Genomic DNA, 18,816 nt, shown 5'->3' with positions numbered 1-18,816 from the left:
AAAGAAGAATTTTTTAAATTCAAAATGTAAAGTTATCATACTCTATCAACACAAGTGTGGTTTTGCTGCACTGGCTATTTTCTTTTTCTTGTATCGATGTCATGTTCTTACCTTTCAATCTCATTTTCCAGGCATGGAAGAAACGGTGGTTCATACTTCGCAGTGGCCGCATGAGTGGTGACCCTGATGTTCTTGAGTACTACAAGAACGACCACTCCAAGAAACCTATCCGGGTCATCGACCTGCACTGCTGCGAGCAGGTGGATGCTGGCCTGACCTTTAAGAGGAAGGAGTTCCAGGACAGTTTTGTGTTTGACATCAAGACTTCAGACCGCACCTTTTATCTTGTCGCTGAGACTGAGGAGGAGATGAATAAGTGGGTCCGCTCTATCTGCCAGCTGTGTGGGTTCAACCAGTCGGATGATAACCACGGTAAGGAGCCCTGTCCTTTCCTTCCTGTTCCATCACCCTGCCACTATTTATGCTTATCTTTCTCCCTTTCTCCCTTTCTCCCTTTTCTCAGTTTTTTTGTTTATTTTGTTGTTTGTTAATTAGGCCAAAATTCCCAACGAGCTGACCTCTTACAACATCTCAAATGTGTGATCCAGCTATTCAACATAGTTATATTAATAATGATAATAATAATCATCATCATCATCATTATCATTATCATTATCACTATTATTATTATTAAATAAGATGTTTTCAGGTTTTTTTTTATTTCTATACAATTTACTTTCAGGTTAGCAAATATCAGCTTCTCAGTATTATAATATCTAATATATCTAATGCTGAAGTACAACAGTTTTTTTATAATTAATTTAAATAATGTATAAAGCAAACACTTGCCAAACACTGTGCTTCTCAAATATGACACTCTAAAGACAAAACAATTGATTTGACAAAATTATTTAATCAGTATTCATAAATAATGAAGAATAACAATGATGAAATTACATTTTAGTTGCAGCCTTACAGTATGTATGTCTTGGTTTTTGGTTTTGTTTTTTTTACTGATTTTATTTTAAAAATGTGTTTTGATGTTGAAGGCATACAAGCAGTCTCCCTCTGGGTTTTCCTGTGTCATTTTAGATCAGCTTGGATCTTAGTTTTCACAAATATCAAGCAGCAGAGATCTAGCTCATGATATCATCAACAATATTTATTTTTTTCATCTTTTATTATTTGAGAGAGTGACAGAAACATCCTTACCAAATAAATAGGTATAATGTCTGGGAGAAGTATTGATTTTACTCTTTATCTGTTCTGTTAATGATAGGGTCTGATGTCTGCCAACAGAATGATGAAAAATTATTATTCTGTATATAACCACTTTAAAGTTACAAGCAGATACAGAGATTCAGTTTTGTGTACTTGCCACAGCTACTGTTTTCGATCTTTTGTGCAAGCAAATGGGATTTTCCCCTCTGGGGCTGCCAGTGATTTTTAAAAAAAAAGAATCTAGTGGTGCCATAAAACATGTTGGATAAAAGCACCCATTAGGCAAGACATGTTCATGATAACATTTTTATGCATTAATGTTCTCATGTAAAACCACTTCTGTCTGGGATAGAGAAATGCAATCCTTTCACGGTTGCCTTAATTCTGCCTTAATTACCTAAATTACAGACTCCTATTATCTCTTACCATTAAAATAAATAAAAAACTACTTCACATATGTAGTGATGAGTCAAAAGTAAAGAAAGAATTCCAAACACCTCTCAATTCTGGTGTCTGCAGCTACGGTTATTATAGTGCATTGTTTCTTAGGGTTGAGCTGTTGCACATTAATGCATTTTTCTGCCATATGTGAGCAATTGACCAGAAAAATTCGGTAGTGTATGTTTCACCAGAGCTTGTGAAAAAGCCCCTCTCGTACTCTTAATCCTTCCCATCCAGATTGCGCTCATGCTGTTGTTTTCCCGCCATCTGGCAGCTGGTGGACGTTAATCATTGTGCACATGGTTGATCATCTGTAAAATACAATATGTCCAGGTGTGGGATAAAAAACAGCTGTGGAGAGTGTAATAATGCTCACGTCATGAGAGTATCTCCTCGTTCCAAGTTCAATAATTAGTGAGGTCATGTTATGAATCTTAAACTGCATCAACTGTAGCCAGCGGGGTGTGGCTGTTAGAATGGGTTGGGCTAATCAGGGGGTTTATGTCATGACAGCTGCCTTAGTGATTGCAGTTTCTTTACTGCAAACATCATACAGTATCAAGCTGAGCATTTAACACAACCCTGTTTTCACTGAAATATTTATTTCCTGTTTTCTGAGAAAATCTTTCTCAGAAGCTACCATCCATATGCATTCATCACACATTATATATAAGAATTTGTTAGCACCCTGCTTATTCTCTGAAAAACCATCCACAGCTTATTCTGCATCACTATTTTTAGCCAGAGGGCTGTAACTTACAGAGAAACATCTGACTGATTTTCACCAGTATTTCAAACCAAAACTAACTATATTTAGATTTTGTGTGCGTATGTACATTGTGAACTAAACATCCTAGAGAGAAAATTATATTGTAAATTGTAATCTTTTATTTATTTGCTCCCCAAGGGCATCATCTTAGAACTGGTTACCTATTACATCATTACTACTGTCTTAAATTAGTTGAAAAAGCACAGGAATGTATTGGGAGCAGCAGCCGTCGATCATGAGTAGGGTAATGAGTTAAATTATATGAATTATATAAATTATTTAATATATACACATTTTTGGCAAGCCTGGTCCATACTTCTCAACTACAAGCTGAGTGTGTTTGTTGCACCTAAAGAAAAGTTCTTCCTCCTGGTGTCTGTCTCATTTCCTACTCCTCTCTTCATCTGAAACACACACACTCAAACATACACATGTTAAGATCTGTCCACAACCGTCACTTCCTTGTACCAACTTTGCATAATAGGTATTTCAGTTAGTTTCTTTTCCGTAGAAGGGGTTCTTGACTTTTGCAGATCTTCCTTCTCTTCCTTTAAATGACTCCAGCGTGCTCACTTGTTTTGTTGTCAGCCTGGCCTCGTGTAGTGCTGGCTAATGTTTCCATGGATATTTTCACACAAGTAGAACACTGATCAGCCTGCTTGGGTGAAACTACCTAATGTATGATTAAAAAGAAAAAAACATTTTGATTATTACAAGAATCAGTTATATTCCTTATCAAGTAACTTTTATTTATGTGTAAAATCAGACAAATTTGCCTCATAGTGTTTTTCAATTTGTATACTGTATAGCACCTTATCCTTAGACTCTTGGTTTGGATAAGGATTATCTGTAGCATATATAATAGATATAATAAGAAATACTAAATCTAATCAAATATCCCCAAAAGTAACCGTAATTATGGTCAAAAAAAGGATGTAGGTAGTCTGGATTGTATTGAACAGGCCAGCAAGCAGCTAATCAAGTAACTGGCTTATCATTTCAGCACCAATTGTGTGTGTGTTGTTCAAAACAAACTTATCAAAGCAGTGTACATTTGTGTGAAAAACAAAGAGAGCTTCCTGGTTACTGAAGTCACATGGTAACAAATTCCATGTCTCATAACACCATGCCATGTGGAAATTCTCAGCATATTTGGACGCTTTTGCTTTTGTCAGATTAGGAGAGACTACCTGTCAACAAAAGAGTGTTAAGACGCTAAAATTGGTGTCGGAGTGCATGTGCGAGGGTTAGGAGGAGAGATAAAGTGTGTGGGAGGAGGGCAAACTTGACACAACCTGATGACCTGCATTAGTTTCCCTCTCGTAACATCTCAGATCTCAATCTCCGAGCCCACATACCATAGTGCTCTCAGAGTTCACACCAGCTGTTTTACATGTTCAGCTCTCATGAGCTGACACACAATCTTGTGAGTTTTGTGATTGTAGTTTTATGAAGTGACTCAGATACACGGGTGGTAATTGGAGCTAATAGAGGATGTCTGTGTATAAACATTTTTTAGTAGTAAATATATTTTGTGGGTTTTCCTCCTGGCAGACAGCTGAAAATCTGAGTCAGTGTGTCACCTAACAGACTGGGAATTCCCTTTCTGAGTGAAAACAAACTAAGGTTGGAAAAAAAAAAACCCAAGACGTTAGTACTTCTAATGGAAGTTAAACAAGTCGACATAGACAAACAGAAGAAACACACTCAACAAGTTATGCAGATAGCATACTTGTTTTCACACGGAGCCAGACATAACTGCATGCAGCAAGACACATCAGCCTCGGTGTCTGAGATTCATGTTGATTGTGTGCACAATGCAGTCATGACGTTATATACTGTATACAGTGTCACAGTTGTTCTAGTTCAGCTGCAGTGCCAATGAGAAGTCCTAAAATTCTCATGGAAGGGATAAACCGGGCATAGTTAGATGCTACAAAAAATGTTTAAGTAAGGTTCTCTACTTCTTTGGATAGAGATACATGTAGATATACAAATACAAGACTATGCAAGGCAAAAACTCCTGACACGTTTCAGCAACAAGCCTTCATCAAGAAGGCTTAATGCCAAAATGTGTCAGAGATTGACTAGTGTGACCCTGTCGTGGCAATAAAGGTATTTTTCATTATTTAAAAAAAGAGTGCCTTTGTTGTTTTGTTGTATTTTTCTTCAGGAGTGTTGAAATGTTGCATCATTTTTATCAGTACCTTGATCTGAATGTACCTTTTGTCAGTCTGGGTTGGGCTCTGCTGCCAGAGGAGAGGTGCCTCTTTGGGACTGTGAGGAAGGTTGGCCAAGGGCAGCACATGACAGGCGCTCATTGTTACACAATTCTTAAAAGCAACTGTCTCTCTTTCTTTCACTATGTCTCATTTTGTTTCTGTTTCTCTCTCTTTCTTTCTCTCTCTCTGTCTCTCAAACACATGCACACAGACACGTACACACACTTAAACATGCACATAGACACACAATTTCTTACACATTGTCATTCACACACATACATGACATGAATTTTGTGGCCAATGTGTAGTTTTGGTGTTATTACTCATTTATCATTGTAGGTGTACCACTGCTACTTATATGCTAAATATACTCCTCCTACTACTACTACTACTAATACTAATAATGAGGGTAAATTCACAACAATCACAAATCGCCAAAAGTTTCCTGTGCTCAGATACATCTGAAACTTCTTCCATCTGCCTTCCTACACAAAACAAAGGAAGTGGGTGTATTTTTATTTGTGCTCCTCACAGAAAGGAAACAAAACTAAGAGACTACAGCGATGCTAGCGGCTCTGTGAGGCTGTATGCTAGTTACAGGCTCATATCAGTATTGTAACATGCTCACAGTGATGTTAACATGTTGATGTTTAGCAGGTATAATATTCACCATGTTTACTGTGTTGGTTTAGCATGTTAGAATGCAAACATTTGTTAATTATCAATAAACACAAAGTTGGGATGTTATAATTTTTGCAGATAGTTGGACAGTATGAGATCAAACTTTTTAGCATTCATTCTCTGGGGACCATCAATGTCTGTGCCAAATTTTGCAGTATTCCATCTTATTAGTTTTCGATACATTTCAATAACGAACTGAAAAGTTAACCTGTTGGTGGTGCTAGAGGAAAGGATCACCAAAGTCATTGTTACACTGGATAATCCGCATACTGTAACGCACTGGCAACAGTTTTATATCAAAGTAGTTCCTGTTAAAACTGTTCACAGTGATGTTTGTGAATTGTCCAGAGTAACTGGTAGATTGTTTCTGCAAAGATAAGTTGATGTAGACTTTGTGAAATAAAAATGTTCAACACAAATAAATTATATTCAACTCCATCACCCTGTAGTCACAGAAGCTTACATTACAAAAAAAACAGATCAGCGTACAACATGTTGGACACATGCTGTATATCCATGTACACAAATAAACATCAACACACACATTACATCCCTCTCACTCCCTCCACAAATGTACATCTGCTTCTTCCCCTCCCAAAGTGCCCTTCGCTTGCATTGATTTTTGTTGAAATAATGAGACTCCATGGCACTGGTAGGTCAGGTTTCTGCTGCCACAGAGCTGGCTTGATGAGGAAGGTTTGCTATTGCTGCCATTGCCATGCATCCCACAATACCACCAGCAGCTTTTGCATTGCTGGAAACAAGACACTTGAGAACGCAATGTGCACAATGATCATCAGCATCAGGAAAGATCAGCATCTGTCTGTAACAATTATCAAATCATAAAGACTGTACTTGTTTATGTTTATGGATGTCCAAAGTGTGAATAATGTGTAGGTTGATGCATTTTGTTTTATTAAAAAATGCTCTGAACTCAATAACTGAGGAGGTAGATTTGGTTATGGTTGTGTTTGTTACTTAACAAATACTAACAAGCAAAAAACAAACGTCCAATATCAATTGGACAGCACTGTGTATTAGTAACCAGTCATTATAGCAGCTCTGATTGCCTTACACAGACACTTAGACACTGAGTTTTTCTACCTCTGTAGACTGTGGAAGGGCGCTGTTGTTATCAGATACTGATAGCCGGGTGTGTGGTGTGTGTCTGCACCCAGGGAGACCCACCCCCGAGCACAATCTAATGAATGGAACATCATCCCGTCAATCATGGGCTTTGTTCTGCTCTTCCCTAGCTGTTTGAACTCCGAGACGTGGATAATCTCAACTAAGAGATGAGGTTTTTGCGTGTCAGCAGTTCCCTTTTTTCTTTCTTTCTTTTTTTTCACATTTTTGTTCCATCTTTGCAAGACAGCTCCCACTCTGTTTTTGTTTTCCGCCTCTTCATTTTCCCTGGCTGCCCCTTGGAAAAAATCAAAAGTCTTTATTGTTTTTCAGTTTAACTGTTAGTTTTAAGATTGTGAGAAATGGAAAAAAAATAACTACAAAATCAGCATTTCCATTAGCAGCGCCAGCACTTTTTTGTCAAATAGGCATTGAAAAGAGATTAGATTTATGCAAAGAAAATCTTTCACAGGGAGTACACATTAAACCGCATTTCTGGGAACCAGATTGATGATTTGTTGACTACAGCTGTACATCTCAGTATGGCATTAAATCATGTCTTCTTGATATGAATCTTCCAAAATAACAAAAATGTTACAACTGAGGAAATACTGCCTCCTTAAAACTTCCCCATTTGCTAATTTTGGGCTGACGTGAAGTCTGGACGTGCAGTCAATGATTGAAGAGGAACCTACTTGTAAGACAGTTAAGTTGTGGTCATTGTTTGGTTTTCTCTTCAACAGTGATTAAGATTTTTTATTTTTGGGTTTTTTGCCTTTATTTACATAGTAACTGGCAGAGATGCCGACAAGGAAGCAGAGAGAGAGAAAGAGGGGAATGACCTGCAGTATTGGTCCCTGGCCGGATTGCAACCAGAGACGCTGCGATAATGTGGCATGCGCTATAACCTCTCAACCACCAAGGCGCTCCTTGCTGTAGACATTTTAGTTCAAATGTGACTGATGTTGGCAACACATAAACCAAAATCATCCAAGCAGTTGCGTAATGTTGTAAAATCAAGCTAATACTTGTTGATGTTATGTGTAAAAATATACCGTAAAATCAGAATTTTCAAGTGAAATCCTGCTTGAAAATGCAGTTTCTGATTTATATAATTTAATACTAAATACATACTAAAACTTTCTGACATGATTCACTTACTTTCTATATTTTCTATTCGTCATAGACTTAGTATGCTTTGTCATTTTTCATCTTCAAATTGGTGGCAGGTTTGAATTGGTTCCATTAACATACAGTATCTGTGTTGTTAGTTATTTACCAATAGACATTTGATAGTAATTTTCTCCTACAAACTGTACAATACAAATGCATCACTTAACTCAGAGTCTATTAGCTTTTTCCCAAAAACCTAACCTGTGTCTGATCAGGTTTCTTGTGTTGGGTAACTTAACTGTGGTCAGCACTATAATCAGATGACCAGGTTTCATGTAAAGCTCAGAATGTAATATATTCCACCCTGAAAAAAAGCAGGTTTATTGGAGTGATTGTAAACCAGTCTGCTTCTCTTGTATCCTGCCCATGTCTTTTCCTACATTATCCTAAATATACAGGTCAAGGCCTATAGAGCATCCTGGCTGCATTTGTATAGTATCTATTATAATTGAGAGGATACAGTTTTATATTCTCCATTCATTATGACTTCTGTGTTGCCACACCAAGCTTATTATTTAATGTACCATAGTCAGAGCAAATCATCCTTTTGTTTTTGGCTTGTTTGGTTGTAGGCAGCAGCATAGCATTTTTCAGGTATCTCTTTTTCCAATGAGAGAATAAAAACCAACACTCAGCCTCCACCAAAAAATTGTCTTTTTCACTTCTCATCTGTGTCCACCCTGCTGTTACACAGCTGCGGTATTTATCCACCCATCGCCTTGAAGAAATTAGGTCACAGTGTTGAAAATGAGCTGCTGTTTTAAACTTTTGCCAAACTTTGTAATTCATTGGCCCAGACAAGCCTGAGCCTTTTAGGTGATTGATCAGTCCGGTGTTTTGAGGCAAATTGGTGACGCAGTGTGGTCGATAGGCGGTGCTCACATGATGCTGTGGTGCGGGCAGGCACAGGGGAATAATGTGATCAGGGAATGCTTCTGTGTGTCTGCTCTGCTTAATACTCTTTGTAGCTGTTTTCTAGGGGGGAATGAAACAGTCATGTCACTTTGTTCATTTCAGACTCACAAGCAGCGCATAGGACGACATTTTCCCCTTTTCCTGTGGGGTGTCATGCTCCCCCAGTGCTAACAGCTCTCCTCAGTGTGTACCTAACCCTGCAGCTTGCATCTCCTTTATCCAGTTATGTCAGTATCATGGATAGCTCCCAACCCCCCACTAATCATGCATGCAAATGGCCTCCACTATGTGGAATCTGAGGACACAGTGTGGCTTTAAAGAGCTACTGGTTTGTCTGATTCATGCAGGACAACAAATAGTGTGTCTATATACTTTTGTCTGGTGCTCTTTACCAGGCTGACTTGCATTGAGTGAGCAGGTACAGGCTTTTCTCAAGGACACTTTGACAGGACCCATGGGGGATCAAACCTATTGCCTGACCTTTGTGTCACAAGATGGCATCCCCCACCACCACCAGACCACCCTGCAGAGCCTTGACATATCTGAGGTTAATTTGCAACACTCACTGTAGCTGTCTCAACCCAGAGGACATATTTTTAAGTGCAATCTCTTGTGAAACCATTAAGGAAATTGCACTTTCTTTTTCATTCTCAAAATGAAGGCAGTTCTACGTACCTTTGATCATTATCTTTTATGGAATATTTAAGGGGTGATTGCAATCTTGATAACAGCATGCAACTGCTGTATTGAGAGAATTTAAATACTTCCTCTTCGTCCATGCTTCCATCAGAGGTCCTTTCATGAAATTCAATAGGTCAGTGGTATTTTCTATTTTTATATCTTATTTCAGATTAGATTATCATATGTCCTTCTCTAATTCTAGCCGGACTGAGAGGAAATGAGCACCCTACAAAGATGTTCTTGTCTTTCGTGATCTAGCAGGGTTCTAATTTTGGCCCCCTGAGACAAGCAGCCGGCTTCTATTAGATTATGGCCACAGAGCAGATGAGACAGTAGGTGATGTATTATAGAGCATAATTGGAAAATTGCTCATGAACTTAGTTGCTCTTTGACCCAGAAAAGCCATATGTTGTTCACCAACCAAAAGGGTCTTTTAGTGCATCGCTGTTGATATTCTTATGTTTGTTTCAAGCTGTGGAATGTCATGGGAAAAATCCTCTGTCTCTTTTAACTGCTTGTTTGATGTTAAGGTTTCAGCTTAGTTTAAGATAAAATAGTTTATGGTAATTATATCAGACTCATCAACTGTATTAACTATAATTAGCCTTAATTTTATTTGGGCCAGCCCCTACCAGTTTTCTGACTCTTTTGGTAAAATGTAATATAATTATTTCTCGCTTTCATTAATAAATATTGTACCACCTAACATTGAGTGTTGTAGTACAGTAGCCAGTGGAGGAAATATTACTAGAGGCACCATGGGGCGAGTTCCAAGTTTTTTTTATTTTCTACTCTCTGTTTCTGTGTTATGGTTCTACTGACTTGATGGAATCGCTTCCCAGTGGTAACATACATCATCAGACCCATTAGTGTCAGTGATGAGCCATGTAGGCTATTCCACCAGCAGGCTAGATCAGTCGTCTTTCATCTGATTCTGATTCTGACAGTCATGTGCAGTACTTAATCAAACATCATTTAGGGCACACAGAAAATCATGTTCATATGTACACACACCCCCATCAGAATTAATGAGATTACATTTTCTTTTTACTTTTGAAATTTTGTTGTCTCCTCTGCATTAATGTCATCAAGCCCTGCTTGTATTTTTCCATGCAGCTCTCCACTCTGGCAGGGGGGAGGAACTGTCTTTCTACAACAAATCAATATATCAACCCATGTCAGTGGGCCTAGTACTCACCACACTGGATGAAAGCTTTTACAAAGCTTTTTGTGGAGAAAGGAGATGATGCCTAACCAGCCTAGGGAGAGTGGAATCACTCAGAACAATGGTGTAATTGAGGATCACTGGGGGGAGTCCCTGCCTGTGTGGCTGTGGGCCCGGGCATCTCACTGATGTCCACTGGCCTGGAGACCCCACAGCAGAGACCTTTTCCCCCTCAGGCATGGATGTGACCTCATTCAGCTAAATGGGCTCCAGAATACCCCGCCCTTCAACCACCCCACAAGCATACACACACTACATTTGTGTGTGTTTTATGGTTGTCACAGTAGCTGTGGTCCCTCTGTATGGTTAGCTCACATCATGAGTCATGGAACATTGTCCTCTTCTTAAAGAGCAGTTTGACCCCTGAGATGCCTTTTATAAAGGTCTGATAGAGGAGGAAGAGGATAGTGGAAGAAAGAGAAAAGGCATGTGTGTCCCTTTGAAAAAAGCAAAAACATAGGACGTTACTTTTCAGATTCATATTTAAATTAGTTGATTAGCTGATAGGCATTCATTAGTTGAATTCTATGATTAATTGATAATGAAAATAATCATTACTTGCAGCCCCGATTTGAGCTTGTTTTATCTCCTCTGTGTTATATAAATATCATGTCAAATCTTGCACTTGCCATACAGTGAGAGGGAGGTTAGTTTTTGGAAAGATTCAATTAAATTCAAATTTCATTTGTAAAGCATCATCTCATGCAAAGGCAGTTCAAAGTGCTTTACATAATAACATACATACAGTACTGTACATCCATACATTCATGTACATATATAAACACATACAAACACATATTGAGTTCCTTCAAGAAAATGTGTGACTGAATAGGAAGGTTTTTGATTTGCTTTTAAAAGAACAGTGCAAGTCTAGTCTAGCAAGTCTAAGATGAGTAGGATTAGTAGATTAGTAGGAAACTGTTCCATTCTTTAGATGCATAAATGCTAAATGCTATCTCACCAGACTTTGAAAATGCTCTAGGCACGTGGAGGAGATTGCCACTTTGTGACCTGAGAGATTTGTTGAGGTTGTATACTGATAGCATGTCTGATATGTACTGTGGAGCCAGACCATTAAGTGCTTCATACACAAAAAGGAGAATGAATTGTATTCTGAAGACAAAAGAGAACTAATGAAAGTTTCAGAGGATTCGAGTTATGGGGTCTGATTTTTTTTTTTTTTTTTTTGTGCCCTGGTTAGTACTTGTATGGCTCTGGAGTTGAGATAAATTGGAATTGCAATAATCCGTCCTGCTCTTGACAAATGCATGCATGAGTATCTTTGAGTCAGACTGAGAAATAAAAGCTTTGATTTTGGAGATAGTTGGTAAAAGGCAACCTTGCTGATGCCATTGATATGATCCTGAAAACTAAGTTTGCCATTCGTGATTACCCCTAGATTTTTGACCTGTACACTTGTTTTTAATTATCTAGATTTGAGGTACTCACAGACCAGCTGCCTCTGGGGTTTAGCAACCACAAACAAAATCTCCAGTTCAGCTCAAGGAAGTTGACAGCCATCCAGTGGTTAATTTCTTCCGAGCAGTTGACTTGCGAGTTTATGGGGTGCAAATCATCAGCAGGTAGTGAGATGAGAAGCTGTGTGTCATCGGCATAATTATAATACAGTAGCTGATGTTATGCTAATGTAGTGTGTAGCCAAGGGAAAGCATGTATAGGTTGAAAAGGAGAGGATCAAGGATGGAGTCTAGATGCTCCCCAAGTTTGAAAATGAAACTGTTTATGCACTGGCGAAACTGGTGAACCACTAGTGAACCATATCAGACAGACCCACCTGGTTTCTTAGCTTATCCAGCAGGATGCACAGGACCATGATCCACTGTATCAAGTGCTGATCTTAGGTAGAGTATTATGACTGATTTTTTTTTAATTATCACTGTTTATTATGTCAGTAATAACTGTTAAAAGAGCAGTTTCTGTGCTATGAGAAATGTGGAAACCAGACTTCAATTGACAAAAAGCCACATACAGTAGTAAGTACACCATCACCTCAATGTCCTCCATTGTTTATGTGTTTTGTGTCGTGTGTAAAACGAAGTCACAGCAGTTTCGCAGAGCCGTGCTATGACGACCCTGCCCACGTTGAGTAGATACTTTTTTGTAATGGAAACAGTCGTTCCTGGGAGTGTACCGAGCCGATTCGAGCTGAGTAGTGCTAGAACTGTATAGTGGAAACGTGCCGCTATTAGTGTAGTTGGGTCCATGTTACTCACGTAGTGGGACAGTGGGAAAGATACCAGGCTGGAGAGAGTAGTTTTCTATTGAAAATATGTCATCTGTTAAAAAATGAAAAACAGATTTTAAAAAGGATGCTGGAAGTGGATCAAAGGGGCTGGTGGAGGGCTTAAGTTGACTTATAGAGTCAGTGAGATCCCTGGAATATTAAAGAGAACAATAGAAAAATGCTTGAGACCATTTACACGCAAGATGATTCGTGGAATTTTTTCCCTCTCTCCCATCAGCTAGTGTTGCACACAGCACCATGGGTCGATGGATCAGTGGGCCGCCCACTCTCTACTCCTACAGCTCAGTGTGCGCCTCCTCATTTTGGCCTCCTGCCCAGTCTATTTGCAGCATCTCCATTTCAGATTTGTCTTTTTCTTTTAAGCTTTTCAATGTAGATATCAGAGCTGTCACAAAGCAACAATAAGACTGTAAGGCCATGTTGTTCACACAGTCCCGCTGTGCAAAACAATGGTCACTCAATAAAATCAAACAAAGCACACTGACCCTGGTCAAAAAGGATATCTCAGATCATGTGCTGTTAAACCACTCACACCCTGCAGCCCAAAAAAGCAGAAGGATACTCTCCTCCCTTGAGAGAGATCCCTCTTCTCTATCGATTAGTGAGCAGACTGAAAGCTACTGACTCCAAGACTCCATGCAAGGCAAGGTCATGTAAAGGCTTAAAACCATCAAATGTATTACACACTGTCCTTTGACTTCAGGGATTTTGATAACAAAAGGAAAGTGTTTAAAGGATGGTTACTTGTCTAATTGTCCATAGCATGAGACTGTGCGAGATGCTGCACAGTCTGAAGGCACCAAGAGAACTACTGCTGTATTCTCATAACAAAGCCTAAGATAGCTTTTGTGAAAAAAAAAAAACCTTTCTCAGTTAAACAATCAATAACTCCTATTTTCCTATTTCCTATATCTGCAGATGGCAGGTTACACCATATGCCCCGTTCTGTCGGAGCAGATGTCAACACCCCTATGGCTCCTCTGACTGGAGAACGAAAGTCATCTGCCCCCATCCACTCCAGCCAGCCAGTTCTCTTCACCTTTGATGTGCCTGTGCGCCACTCACACCACAGCTCCCTGTCCAACAGTGCACCCCAGGACTACCTCCTCCTCCACCAGTGCATGAGCAGGAAGACAGAGAGTGCACGGTAAAGGTCACGACCCTCAGGCGTCCTGTGTCAGTTTCCTGTTATCCGTTAATGCAGGTCAACATACAGGTTTACGGCGCTTCCTCAGTTTGGAAGCCCCTAAGGGTTAAAACTACTGTTACAGAGGGAAAATTATCCAACTGCTTTGTGTGCATGTGTGTGTGATAGAGCATTGTGGAAAGATTATGTCTTGTACAAGAGCTCTGATTGAGGAAGTGCAAATAAAAAATGTGTCATTCTATCTTTTATTATATAACAGTGAATTGAACTCTAATCTAAAATGAGTAATAAGATTATAAATCATGATAATCTTGAACTAATGTTTGTCTGTGTGTAGCAGGTAAGTCTAAATCCAGAGGTCAAAAAATATTTTACTAAACTAATTGTATTTACTAACATTTATTTTGATTTAAAATTATATAAAGCTATACCAAGGAATGTGGATGGGGTATATTAATTTAATTTTCTAACACAGTATATCATATGGAATTTCATTTCACAGTATCATTATCAATAATTATGTGAAGAGAAAATCAAACAGGAACGTCTTTGTTTGGTCAGTGTATTAAATACCAGAATAATAATGCTTTTTCATCACAATAATGCAAAAGTCTCGTAATTCCAATATTGCTATAAAGCAGACTAGTGATTAAACCTTTAAATAGCGAAAGGCCAAAAATGTACACGACAACATACTACTAAAATTATAGACTAACTATATACAGTATATACTATGAGTATGTATATCTCTGCTTAATTCTCAGCAAGAGAACAAAAGGTGTTTATATTAACTGCACTCCTGAGTTTTCCATTAACATTCACCTCAGCTCCTGCTGCCATCATGTTCGCTTCCAAGAATCAAAAGGCAGCTTTAATAATGATGCCATTCAGCAGATAGCCGACACAGCAGATGATCAATGAGGTTGAGGCTGCAATTCATCACCCCTATAGGTTTAGACTTGCCCAGGGTAGAACTGCCCTCTCAGCCACGCGACGTGAACATAAATCTGCTGTGTTGGACCTCTGTGAAACCCAGGAAATCAAACCTCACAATCCATCTCATCAGCTTTATGCAGATATATCTGTCAGTCCCTCACTTGCTTCTGCTCTGTGGGTCTTCTAATTAAGACAGGCATCTGGTGGTGGGATATGATTCATGTCAGAATGAAACTCCACTAGTCTTATCACCAGTGGTATGAATTCAAAAAGCCCCCATGGAGCCATAGTGATGGAAGGCAGAGTGATGAACAAAATTATTGACTGATGATTAAAATCCTGAGGAGACAGAAAAGAGGAATTGATGGAACACAGATTATCATCTGACATAAAAAAAAATTACTCATTTGAAATTGTTACATTTATAATCAAAATTTAATACAACCATTAGAAACCTGCAGTCTACCTAAAATGTATGCATAAAATGTCTTCAATAGAGATTAGTAACAACTCATTGAGAATATCTCATCTTTGCATTGACCAACTAAGTCGGGCCATTACTCAGCTAACTGACTAGAAATGTCTAAGCTGTAGGGTTGCTCAATTTGGCACTCAAGGTCAAGTCCTACAAAGGAGCCAGAATAAATGAGGCATGTCCCTAGGGTGCCTAACAGAGGCTGAGAAACTGTGGGAAAGGCATAGCATTTTTCCTCTTAATATGTCAACATGTCAACTAGAATGCTGGAAAACATGAAAACAAATCAGCTTATCAAGGAAATGTTAAAAATAGGTGTAGGTACTCACCAGGTACTGATGCAGAGGTATGATATTTTTTAAATGTATGCTTTGCTATAAAGCCTTCCTCTGAAGTGCTATGATGCCACCTAGTGGCTATTTCAGTAATTACAATATTTTTTAATGCCAATGTAAGAATAGATGTTTGTCAACCACTGTGGATGGTATACATATAAAGTGTATATGAGTATGCCTTTATTTGTTTGTTGCAGGAGTGCCAGTTTCTCCCAAGCCACACGAAGCAATCTCTTTATGGGTAGTGACTCTGCGGTGCAGAAGCTCTCCCATGGTTTTTCTCACTGTTCAAATGGCATGGGTACCCAGATGCATGGCTTCTACAGCCTACCCAAGCCAGGAAAACACCAGTTATCAGTGCATGATGACTCTCCCCAAGAGGCATGTTATGTACTCCCACGTGGTTACAGTTCTGAGGCACCGGCTCACAGTGGTCTAGGTGAGCCGGAGCTAGAAAATGAAGAGGTTTACACCTTCAAAACACCTTGCAATGCCCTCGCCACCATGCACAGCAACGAGCGTCCAACTGACAATTATGACCTTCCGACGCCACCTGGTTCCTTCTATCAAATACCCCGGACGTTTGATAAGAATCACAATGCCTTGACTCCGTCCAGCTCTGAGAATTCCGGTGCTCCTCCTCCAAGGCCCCCTAAACCTAGCCAGGGGTCAGAAGGGCAGTGGGGGAGTCCCCAGTCAGTAGGCAGCCAGAATGGAGAGATGACGCCTGCAGTGTCAGTCATCCCACGTAGGAATACTCTCCCCGCTGTCGAGAACATCAGGCTACACAGAGGTACACTGATTGCAAGCTGTGGTTTAACTGATTTAACATTCATCTGTAAACAGAACCTCAGTTGACTCATACACTCATGTAATTCACCTATTTCCTGTTTTCAAATGAAAGTCTGACTTGATCAGTCCATCCTCTTGTGGTATTGCAGTGACTTTGCACTTCCTCTTCCTCCCCCTCTTTCTCTCACTCTTTCCTTCTTCCTCTATCTCTCATTTTACTGATTTGATGCTAGCAGCTGAGCAGAAACAAAGGGGCCAGTCTAGCAGACACTGTTCTGTTGAGACGCTAATGAAATTCAAGCCATACAGCCTGTTCCAGAATGCCTCATTCCAGGCTGATGAGCAATTAAAAAAAGCACTCACAGACACAATGCATGGCCTCTCAGTTTGCTCTCTTCTCTGCTTTGCCTAGCTCAGCTCAGGCCTCATAAAACCATAACAAAATTTGACCTGTGTGACCCTTGTTTGTGAGGCTACAGGCTGTTCACACACCTGTGCCACAAAGACTAATTACAACCCAATGAAGCATTTAATCAATTCCATTCCCATTCTGTGTGTTGCATTAGAAACACGAGTTTTCTTCTTGAAATGTCAAGACTTTTTGCCAAGATCAGCTTGTATTGCAATGTTTTTTGTGCAATGTCTGACTTTGTCATTGTACTATTTCACTTGAGGAGTATTTCTTTTCATTTTAGAGTGTAAGGCAGTGGTAAATATTGATTTCACTGCTTTGCTCTCTCCACAGGCTCCTCCTTTGAAACTAACAGCCATCACCGTCCCATCCATTTCAACAACTCAGGCCAGTCTGTGGAGTCTGTCAATGATGGGTTCAGCTCATATCTGGTGAGTCACTCTTCCCTCAGTCAGACACTGTCAGAGCAAAGTCATGAACTATATAGAGAGAAAAAAAGCATTTCTACTTATTCCAACCGAGTGTTGCGTTTTCCCTGCAATTTTGAGCTGGGAATGTCTAAGACAGTCATGTGCCCTCTGTCTCTGTTGACACTAGAGAACCAAAACCCCTCTGACTCGCTCAGACAGCGGCAACTCAGATGACAACTATGTGCCCATGAATCCTGGCTCCTCGCCACTCAGTGCTGCCCAAGCTGACAGTCCTAAGAATATCTACATCCCTATGAGCCCTGGGCCACATCACTTTGATTTCCCAGGATTCTCTGCAACATTACCTGCCCGTAAGGGGAGCAGCACATCTCTGTGTCACCGGCCCAGCCGTCTCAGTGATGTCACGCCGCCACCCATCAACCGCAACCTCAAACCTAACAGGAAATGTGAGTTTTTGACAGCAGCAGAGTTTTCACTGGTCTGTGGATTTTCTGTGAACATCTGGATTTTCCTTTTTTTAATCACCATTTTGGCCTCAAATAAGCCACATTGTTTGACAGTGATTTTTGTTGACAGAGTCTGCTCTTGTTTTCCACAGCGAAGCCAACACCTCTCGATTTGAAGAACAATGGGATCATTGATGAGCTGCCATTTAAGAGCCCAGTCACCATGTCCTGGACACGGCCCATGTGAGTCTGATATCAGTCATTCAAGCTAGGTTACCCAAGGCCACTAACACTCACACACACAGTTTGATTGTACAGATTGGTGTTGTATTCTGTTTTTGCCTGAGGTCAGAAGGTAGAAGCACTCACAGTCCTGTCTGCTTTGCTTCAGGGCTGCTATGAACTCCATGTCCTCCCAGCACTGTCGACCTATCTCCACACAAAGCATCACCAGCACTGACTCTGCAGACAGCGAAGAGAATTATGTGGCTATGGTAAGTCCCAGTGGCTGGAGGAGAAATCGGGAGAGCACATTGTGTTCTTTGTTTTAATGATCTACTTGTTTGCGTGCTACACTTACTCGCTGCACCCTGTGCAAATTAAACATCTCTCCTGTTCCCATTAGCAGAACCCAGCGTCTACCTCCCCAGCCGTGAGTGGCACCAGCAGCCCGGCCCCTCGGAAATGCGGCAACGTGGACTACTTGGCACTGGACTTTCAGCCTGGGTCACCCAGCCCACACAGAAAAGTAACCAGATGATTGTAGACTTCATTTGTTTCAGCATTTGGTCTCATTTCTACCACAGTGCAGTCTTCCCTCAGGCCATAGTCTCACTCTTGCCTTATTTTTTTTCTTCACAGCCCTCTACATCCTCTGTGACCTCTGATGAGAAGGTAGACTATGTGCAGGTTGACAAGGAGAAGACCCAAGCCCTGCAGAGCACCATGCAGGAGTGGACCGATGTGCGACAGTCTACTGAGCCTGCCAAGGGGGTCAAGTCCTGACACTGACCTGAAAAAAAAGACAACAAAAACAAACAAATTCCAATCTTAAGTCAAGCATCTCCAGTATCATGTTTCTATCAACACTGTGAATACTGGTTGGGCTTGTTTAAGACTGAAG

The 18,816-nt window shown here is 40.1% G+C and overlaps 1 protein-coding gene across 1 annotated transcript in view; it reads left to right on the top strand.

Annotated features, from left to right (window-relative positions):
• Positions 1–18,816, top strand: part of LOC128360233 (probable asparagine--tRNA ligase, mitochondrial) — a 39,865-nt gene extending 21,049 nt beyond the window's left edge. The window contains exons 8-17 of the mRNA XM_053320622.1: positions 132–432; positions 9,299–9,320; positions 13,645–13,866; positions 15,810–16,405; positions 17,150–17,247; positions 17,414–17,693; positions 17,846–17,936; positions 18,085–18,187; positions 18,319–18,441; positions 18,555–18,816. Of these exons, the coding sequence (XP_053176597.1) occupies positions 132–432; positions 9,299–9,320; positions 13,645–13,866; positions 15,810–16,405; positions 17,150–17,247; positions 17,414–17,693; positions 17,846–17,936; positions 18,085–18,187; positions 18,319–18,441; positions 18,555–18,698 (1,980 nt within the window). The 3' untranslated portion in view covers positions 18,699–18,816. The remainder of the gene's footprint in view (positions 1–131; positions 433–9,298; positions 9,321–13,644; positions 13,867–15,809; positions 16,406–17,149; positions 17,248–17,413; positions 17,694–17,845; positions 17,937–18,084; positions 18,188–18,318; positions 18,442–18,554) is intronic.

The sequence above is a fragment of the Scomber japonicus genome, chromosome 6 (genome assembly GCF_027409825.1).
Source record: "Scomber japonicus isolate fScoJap1 chromosome 6, fScoJap1.pri, whole genome shotgun sequence".
In the NCBI taxonomy this organism is placed as follows: Eukaryota; Metazoa; Chordata; class Actinopteri; order Scombriformes; family Scombridae; genus Scomber; species Scomber japonicus.
This window is presented reverse-complemented; position numbering and strand designations above follow the sequence as displayed.